This window comes from Limanda limanda, chromosome 1, assembly GCF_963576545.1.
Source record: "Limanda limanda chromosome 1, fLimLim1.1, whole genome shotgun sequence".
In the NCBI taxonomy this organism is placed as follows: Eukaryota; Metazoa; Chordata; class Actinopteri; order Pleuronectiformes; family Pleuronectidae; genus Limanda; species Limanda limanda.
Window position 1 is genome coordinate 27744297 of NC_083636.1, and position 9320 is coordinate 27753616.

A 9320-nucleotide genomic window follows, 5' to 3' on the forward strand; every position below is an offset into this window, starting at 1 on the left:
AGACTAACATCAGCTAATTGCCACCCCCTGCCGCACAACATTTTTCTGCTCTTAATCATCGTCATTTGCAGCAAGAGCCCTGAACATCCAGGAGCTATTACACAGCGTCCAACCATCAATTTGCCGAGCCCAAGGTGCGGAAGGAGTCACCTGTGGGGCGGTCAAGTCTGTTGCAAAAGTATCCGAGCAATGTGCAGACATGCAACAGCCACGTGTGTCCTCTGTTCCTTAGGGGTAGAGCCCTGATTAGAAATACCAAACCTCAGATATAATGTGTAAAGAAAATGTGAAGATGCTCTCAAGTCAAAATCCAGGACTTGGTCTTTCATCCTAGTTCCACTTAAATCCAGTCTGAAGTCACAAGAAGCAGCAACTTGCCGCATTAAAGTACTGACTAAGTTATACTTTGACATCTTGGTAAATACACTCATTGGTTCTGTGGCAGAAAATCAGATGAGCAGACTGAAACCACAGTCAGGTCTGGACATTAAATATAAAGCTACAGGCAGCAGCAGGTGAGCTCAGTGCAAAGGTTCTGTCTGCAGGTAAAAGCTCACTACAGTCGGAAACAATTTAACTCTAGAGAAGCAACAATTAGTTGATTTACAGATTAGTTGTTGTTGTAGATTTTTCCTTAAAATTTCCTCTTATTGACTAAATGATTAGTCGATTAATGAAGAACATAATCTGCAGATTAATCATTAATGACAAAAATGTATTTGCAGCCATCTTGTCGTCTGAAAACTGGTCCCTGGTAAAACTGAAAACTGTAGTTTTTACATGCATACACTTGTTTTTTACATGCAAAAAATGTGAAACTTAAAACATTAATTACTAAGCTTTAGAGGAACTCAGAGGTGGATTTTAATACATTTGCACAAAGGCCGGCTAGCAGATTCCCCCTGTTTCCAGTGTCTGTGCTAAGCTAAGCTAACTGGTTGCTGATTGTAGCCTTATTTTTTGCAGAAGCTATATTCTCATCCAACTCTCCACCAGAAAGCGAATAAGCACATTTTCCAAATCGTCAAACTATTCCTCAAAATGTTTGAGCAGATGGAGTATCACTGGTATCCCAGTGCAGATGCGGATCCAAGTCTTTGACTGTAGAGAGCGTAGTGTGGGTAGTACGGGCCTGTGGTGGGCAGAGAGTGCAGGGAGATGGAGGGGGGACCAGGGGGCAGGTGGACCTTACTGTAGGGGTGATAGCGAGCTAAACCCATACTTGGAGGAGGCCTGAGCGATAGGGAGCTGTGCATGGAGCCCGGACTGCTCTGCTGGGGGAGGTGAAGGTGGCAAGAGGCAGGTCCAGAGGAGGAAACAGAGAGCATCTTACTGTCCATTCCTATAGAGAGTGCTGTGTGTGTGCGGAGGTGAGCCAGAAGCTCATCTGAAGTTGGGAAGCGTTTGTCGCATGGCCCCCCAGCTGAGACCCAGTTACAGGCGTGAGGCAGGGGGTCGTTGGGGAGCATGAAGCCGTACGTGTAGAGTGGATGGGAGAGGGAGGAGGACGCGCTGGATGACAGGGAGCTTTGGTGGAGGGAGTGGAGCGGGTGGGAGGGATACACCAACGGGAAGCCTGACTTGAGGCTGGAGGAAGGGTCGTGGATGCAGGAGTTGCAGTTGCTTCCGCCGAGATGGGACATACTTGGGTAGCTTAGACAGTAGGGGTCCCTGCATAAACCCTGCATGAGGGAAGGAGGGGAGGAACCCGTGAGAGGGCTGGAGCTCGGGTGCTTCCCTGGGTGGGCCATGCTCCCAACACCGAGGCCCGACTTTGTTGGGTCCAGCCCAGTAACAAACTGAGACGGGTAGCCTGCGTACGCCCCAACTACAGATCCATGGTAGCCCATGTTTGATGAGGGGTGGGGGAAGAGTGGTTGGCTTGTCTTGTAAGGGGAAATGGGAGTAATATGTCCAGAGCTGTGGTTAGGCTGGGCAGACTCCGCTTTACCTCCGTCATGGTTGGAACCATCAGAGCTGCCATTACTGCAGTTTCTGCTGGCTCGGACGTGGCTGGAGTTCGCATGGTGTGGACTCTCTGAGCCGGCCTTGTTTACATCAGCGTCTTTTTTGGGAGGATTATTATTGCTGCTGCTCGTGCTGGAGGGACTGCCCCGCTCATGTGCAGCTTCGCTATTGGGCGTCTGACAGTGTGACGTGGGCTGTCCACCAGGGGACTGGCTCTGCTTCTGAGGCGGCTGCTGTTGCTGAGCTTGTCCTGATGGGGAGCCGCTGCTGGCTCTCGAACCTGGTGAGGGAGCGTGGGGAGGGTAGGACTGCAGGCCACTGGTTGAATTTCCATTAGTGGTAGCATTATTGCTGGGCACTCTGAACGCAACTTTATCGCTGCTGCTGGTGACTCCGTCCCTGCGACAGTCCCCGTTGCCTTTGTTGTAGGGCTTGAAGCTGGATTTGTCCTCCACAGAGGGGCGGCGCTCCCTGAGCTTCAGGATGGAGATGGACGAGCGGCTGCTGGGCTCCTTGTCCCCCTGGCTGGAGGAGGAGCCCAGCTTTGAGGAAGATGGAGGGTCTGATTTACCGATCTGAGAACAGGTCTGCGCCAACAGGGCCAATGGGCTTTTCTTGGCATCCAGCTACAACAAAAATAGATGGGATTAGCTATTACATTTATTTTACTTCATTCTCTCGAGAGACATTTTGTCTTTGATGCAAAAAAACACCAACAACCCACAAACCAAATAACAGAAGTCCTCTGTGGTCATATGTAGGTCTGCAAACTTAAGGGCTGCAACTATGGTTTTCCATATTGACTAATTTGATAATGATTGTACCAATTAAGAATTTAAGACAGTAAAATCTCTGAATATAGTTTTTTAAAGAAATGCCCGAAAAATTTCCCCAAATTCAAGCATGTGTACAATTCTTCTTAGAGCTGAAACAATTAGCCAATTCATCACTTAGTCAAACAATAATTAAATAATAACTATATTAATTGAGTCAATCCTTTTTTAAGCATGAACAATATGAAATATTCCAATTATTTCCGAATAAAAGCTACTTAAATTAAAGGACTTGGTGTTCATTCTTGTTATTTATCAATTTGAATTAGTTGTTTATGGGTTTTCTGGTTAAAAAAAACCCCACCAACAACAACAATAAAAAAAGGACTGAAGACATGTTAAGACTCGTAATTCTTTGACATTTCACAAAATACATTTTCAATCAAGATACGACGGATGTACATGAGTGATCATGAAAATAAACGTTGTAGCTGCAACCATACTTTTACATTCAATCATCATGATATAGAGCAACAGCAAATCCTTGAATTTAGGCAAATTATCTATAAAAAAGTTGCTTATTCATTTTCAGTCAAGTGATCATGCATAGACGTTCAGGGCTAATTAGCGAGTATAATTAAGATCTAAGAGTTGGGTTATTATGATTGTTAATATGATTATAAGGACCAGCATTTATATAACTTTTTACGATAATGACACAAGACAAGGTCATGGTAAGAGTTTGTTTGTTGCTTTGCCAAACAGATGCTAATTTAATTACTTAACTATTCAGGTCAACATTGAATGTGGAATCAAATACAGAAATGGTTAGTCAGTAATGTAAGGCTATTTATACACAGGACATTTCTCCACTGCTGAGGAATTTATATTTCTGTTCCTCTGTTTCCATGACTTTGAGACCTGTCTCAGTGTATTTTCACCACATCTCTGAGCTCAGGACCACTGCGGTGCAAAGGTGGAAAAGATAAAAGTAGCAACACGGTGTGAGAGATAGTAAATACCTCGATGCTGACTGGTGCGGACGTCAGAGGCTGTAAATATTCCGGGTGCAGCAAGTGTCCAGTGTGCGCAGTCAACATGGTGAGGACTCGGATAGGAAGCCGCTTCGACTGACGGAGTGGGTCCAGAGGGGTCAACAAGGAGACCACTGCACCGGGACGAGGGTCTCTTCTGTCGGGGGTCTCACTGAGCACGATCCGCTGACTGACACGAGCTGATCCAGGAGGGAGATATTTCATTGGGGAGAGGGCGCTGCGCTTTTTCTTAGGGGACCGTGCGTCAGGCTTGTTCGTCCAAGATAAACAGAGTTCAAATGTTGTTGTTGTTGTTGTTGTAATCCACGCAGACACCAGACATGTCCCAGAGAGGAAACAAAACACAGCTGGACGTCCTTAAATGTCCCGGAGGACGGAGAAGCCTCTCAGTCCCGTTGCGTCTTCATCTCCCACACGGATCCTACTCCAATTAATTGTCTTCAAACCAAAATAAGAATAAAAGAGAAAAGGCAAAATCCACCTTGTGAATTGCAGCGTGTAAAACAAGCGGACACTGTGTCCTTTCTGAGGAGACACTTAAAAACAGCAGCACTTCACAGAGAGTCCAGAGACTTGCGCGCAGACGTCCAAGTGCGTGTCTCCGGTCCGGACCTCGGCAGCTCACTGACTCCGCAGAGGAACAGGCGCAGTGTGTCCGCTGGGTGGCCGCATCCATAATCACATGGGCGGGGGGGACGTGCGTAAAAGGCGGAGCCACGCTCTCCTTACACCTACCCCTTTCATAGATGTACTATAACCTGATATGAAACTCATAACCCACCCGTTGCTTTCTGCTGATGATACATTTTTCTAACCGGATTCATCAGAAAAAGGACTTATATTTTACATGGGCAACTTTGTATTTCATTAAGATGTAGCCTGCTTATTAAACCTGTGTTAAATGTTATTTTTTCTTTTCTGGGGCCAAATGGGGACAAGCTGTTAACTAGACTGGCATTCAGAAGCGTGTGTAACTCTTCCAAGGCCCGACAGTAATGAAACACATTTGAATTCACTGGACCTTTGATTTTTATTTGGGTCCACACGAAATTGCACAAACTCACAAACATCAGTCGCCTAAAAATGCCAGATTTTTGTCATCAAGATCTATAAATTATCAGCAGCCTGATCTGTATCCACAACTAAATGTAATGGGTCATCAAGCAGAACCTTTTGAATCTGAGATATAATTTCTGTATAAGTGGAGATGCGTCATCCTTCTTTATATTCAGCCTTTGACACTGACACACAATTTTGAGGTGGATCCAATAAACAATCAATACCAAACAATGGCCAGGATCAGTCATATACTGTATATGTACCGATACTATATCAAAGCAGCTAATTAACAATGAACGAAAGATTAATATCTTGTATGTTGGGGTAAATACATTATTAAAGGGTGAGTTTAAAATATATTTCAATGACCAATGCCAAACATTAGATATTTCCTTTAAATTGTGTTCGGTAATTACTTGCTCACATGCCTGTTTAAGGCCAAACAGGGTTTGTCAGTAGTCTACAACTATTGGTCGTGCAGAGGTCATTCTCATTTTGACCCTTGACCCTCTGCTGCTCTATTGACCTATCAGTAAACCATGCTAATAAATATAAATGGAGGCTGACATTAGCGAAACAAGGCCGTGACACTGAGGCGCGTGAGAAGCAGTGTGTGGCTCTTCAATGTGGATGGACTCACCTTAACATCACAGAATGTTGTAAACAATGACTAAGAGAGAAAATATGACCTTACAGGAGTGGACTACAAATCATGAGGTTCAATCTCAGATTCAGTTTTATGATGTTGAAAATGAAAAATTTCCCTTATGACCCCGCAGTGCACCAAATAGGTGGTCTAAATGAAACCACCCAATCGTGAATATGTGAAAAGCTCAATTTTGATAGGATTATATAATTTTCACCACATGAAACATAGATCTAAGACATGAGCTTTCAGAAACCAGCAGTCCACTGAAAACTTCACAGAGAGGGATAGTGTGAGAAGGCTGGGATGTGAGCCTTATTAAAACTAAAAACATGCTCTTTTGTGAGGGTCACGATGCAGAAACCAAAGTGAGTCAGCAGAGAGAATCAGTCATCGGGTCACACAAGTCATCCTTCACTCCGCTGTCAACAAGCAGATGCAGGGCAAACACTAAAAAGTGTTTAGTAGTCCAGATGCTTGTACTTCATAGCTCAGAGATTTTCAAATTCTCAGGCGTGCATGAAAATTTGTCGTCCTCTGAGTCATAACTCAGAAAAATATGAACGCACATGCATGATATACAAAGTCCTAGATTCTATGTGACAGTAAACTTCCCGGGGATATCCATCAAGAGTACGCTTAGGTTCAGACATTGGAGCTTCAGTTGGTTAAATCCTTGTTCACACTAAAGGATTTTCTACTAGATTTCTTGAAGGCTAAATTTATAGACCCAAGTTTCCTGATCGCTAGACTGCTCGTCATGTAGTGTGAACTGCACAGTAATCTTAAGACTAATTAATTCAATGGCAACATAATACTTCCTGTTTGTACCCTTGATGCACCCAAATTATGGGAGTTGTAGTTCCAAAACGTAAGCTATAATTTAGGAAAAAAAGCTTCACTGCCAACTATCCAGCAGTTGCTGAGATATTTTGGTCTGGACCAAACCGGTATACTGACCGACATCTCCATCCCTGAGGTCATGCCACTAGTGTGACTAAAAATACCAAAATACTGAGTAACAATAGTCTTGGAGTTCTCTAAACAAACACACTCAGGCTTCTGAAAGGAGTTTCTTAAGGTCATTGCAGTGTCCAGTGAATAAGAGTTGAACTTGTCAAAAACATCTGCATCTGTAGCTTTTCCAGAAACTTTGTAATTGATGTCACAGCTTGTGTTTGGTGTTAATTTAACGTTTAAACAGGGCAGGGATCTCCAGATAAGAATCAGCAACATATTAGTGTTAATCAAATGGACAAACCATATACAGTATGTGTAATGTGCAGCTTCACAGTGAGAGGAGTTAAGCAGCAGAGGATTTGGTGAAAGCGTAGCAGATATTGTAGTTATATATGTTAAAATCTGTGACATACATTATTTCACATTAATCTGCTTCCACATTGCATGCATACAAAGCAGGGTGTTGTTTCCTGCTTTACACTGAAAGTGACAGGACAAAGCCGAAAAGAAAGAAAGGTATTCGACAGATGAACCAACAGGACAAGTCACATATTTCCTCAATGCTACATTCAAAAACCTTTTCAAGTTCACAAACCTGTTTGTAAAGGTGTCCCACACTGCGCGGTGAAGAAAAACGAAAAAACTATTCACATGCAGCTGTCATTCAGATTTAAGGCTTCTATAATGTTGTTTTATTATTAAATTAAGACATGTAATATCTACTTATTAACAATTTTCTTTAATCTCTTACTTATGAATTTCATATGCTTTTAATTTGGCATGTATAGTGGCAGATCATTCGTTTTTGGGCTTTTACTGCACTGAGTATGACAATTCACAGAACATGTCACACTCAAGCCTATTTTCTTTTATTAATTAATGCCATTTTTACCAGTGAAGGAAAATGTGATAAAGACACATCAGCTCTATATTAATGGTCCTATAAATCTGGAATGTTAATAACTTTATTGCATTACCGCCTGCTGACTGACTTTGCAATGAGCTAATTTTGCTAACCTAATTATACAATGAATTGGTTAAAGTACTTAAAAATTATGGCTGACAAGAACTATTAGCAGCAGCCCAAAATAGTCAGAGTCTGAGGGGCTTTGATTCTGCGAATCCTTTGTAGCCTCAATCGAGGGTGCGAAATCATCCCTAATCCCTCATTACCTGTGGGCAAAAAGGCTGCATAATGTGAATTAGCTGATGGATATTTGTACAGGTCTTCCAGAGGCATCTTTAATCTTCAAAAGCAATGGTTCGCATGTAAATAGAAAGAAAGGGTGAAAAATGAACACCTATGTAAAAACACAGTTTCTGCAAAACATGCTGTTTATTTGAAAAAAAAAAATCTTTTCTACAATCGTCATAGGCTTACTTAAAGATATGAAATCAGTAGTTAAGTAAAACCTCAACATTTGGTTGAAGTAACTGTCGCCTTGACCTCGTGCCCCAAACAGCAGAACAGCTACTCACAGCCATCCATCAATGTCCCATTTGTGATAAGAAGCTGAGAGTGGGAGCGCCATCTCATCAGGAAACAAGGTCACAGTCTGCACCGCTGTTCAGGAGACAGCCCTGTGTGGCTGGGAGGAAAACAGAGAGACCAGGAGCAGTGGTCTGACTTATCCAGTGCATTGGCTACTATAATACAGGAACATATATATAGACGCTGCATTTACTACTTTAAAAACACATGAAATCAATCATTACAGATGCCTCTGTATTTACCTGTTCTCATCTTACAGTTGTGTTAAACCAAAGCATTGTCACTAAAGACGTTTTCGCACATGAACTCAGGAAACTCTCCCGAATATTTGGGCCTGACATTTCCAGAGGAGTTTGTCTTTCACATGTGAAGAACGCACAATATCAAGAGTGTTTAATTCTGTTTTCTGCATTTTAAAATGGGAATCAATAGGGGATTGATTTGTTCTTGGAGCCAACTTCAAATGGCCACTCAGTGAACTTCAATTTTTTGCACTTTCGCATTGGCTTCATGTCTCAGCCCAGAAGATTGCTGCTTGGCTTAAACACTGTTCTGCAAAGTGTTATTTATTCACAACAGAAAAACTTTATCACGTTATCTTTATGCTACAAGTAAGATAAAATATCGTTTTAGTTTATGAAGCTTCCTCCTCTCACACAAAAGTTGTATTAAAACATTTTGTAATGACTGTAATAATAAACCCATCACATCCTGGTGCGTGGTTTATAACTTCTGTCCAAAGTGACGCAGGGTGAGTGTCAGTTGTGTTGCTTCAGTAAAGCAGAGAGACAGAGAAGCCAAAGAAGGTCAAACACAGAATAAAACTGAAGCCACCATGAACAATAGGATCCTTTATTTAACTGCATGTCCTGCCTTGAAGTCGGTCATTAACAAGCAGTGACACAGTTTGTGTGAGCGATTATTCTTTCCTGCTGTTGCTTAATATGAAGCTGATTTGTTATTGTTCACTTTTTCTTCTTTAAGACACAATCAAAACAGCGACACAAAAAAACAATGGAATTAGCTTTGAGAGATGGACTAAACCTGGTCTGAAAGACTCCCAGCAGGACAGTATATCATCAGTATATATGTATGCATCTAGAGATGCATAGAGGAGGACTTTGGGTGCAAAGTCGACTGTACTTAGCTCTGACCACGAGTGACTGGATCACTCAGGACGAACGTTACTACCAGGGCTGTCACTTTTTATGCTCTATATATGACAAAGTAAAGGACAAAGACTGTTTGTCATCTTTGTACCATGCAAATCTGTGGGCTCACCTGTTAGCAGACCAGCTGAGCAACGTAACATTCAACTTAAACATATTGTTTGCATGTCGTATGGGGGTATTCTATTCGAATGAATT

The 9320-nt window shown here is 42.4% G+C and overlaps 1 protein-coding gene across 1 annotated transcript; it reads right to left on the reverse strand.

Annotated features, from left to right (window-relative positions):
* Window positions 1-1061: 1061 nt before the first annotated feature.
* On the reverse strand, window positions 1062-4000 carry LOC133012338 (zinc finger protein 703-like). The gene is made up of 2 exons (XM_061080315.1): window positions 3764-4000; window positions 1062-2594 (listed from the first exon to the last, which is right to left on the reverse strand). Exons 1-2 carry the CDS (start codon window positions 3998-4000, stop codon window positions 1062-1064), a joined length of 1770 nt encoding a protein of 589 aa, XP_060936298.1.
* Window positions 4001-9320: the final 5320 nt, after the last annotated feature.

What these genes read in the sequence shown, in the direction of transcription:
- LOC133012338 (XM_061080315.1), bottom strand. Translation starts at nt 4,000, where the DNA reads ATGAAATATCTCCCTCCTGGATCAGCTCGTGTCAGTCAGCGGATCGTG. An exon ending in CCGCACCAGTCAGCATCGAG is followed by an intron (nt 2,595 to 3,763) that starts GTATTTACTATC and finishes TTTTTGTTGTAG; the next exon opens with CTGGATGCCAAGAAAAGCCC.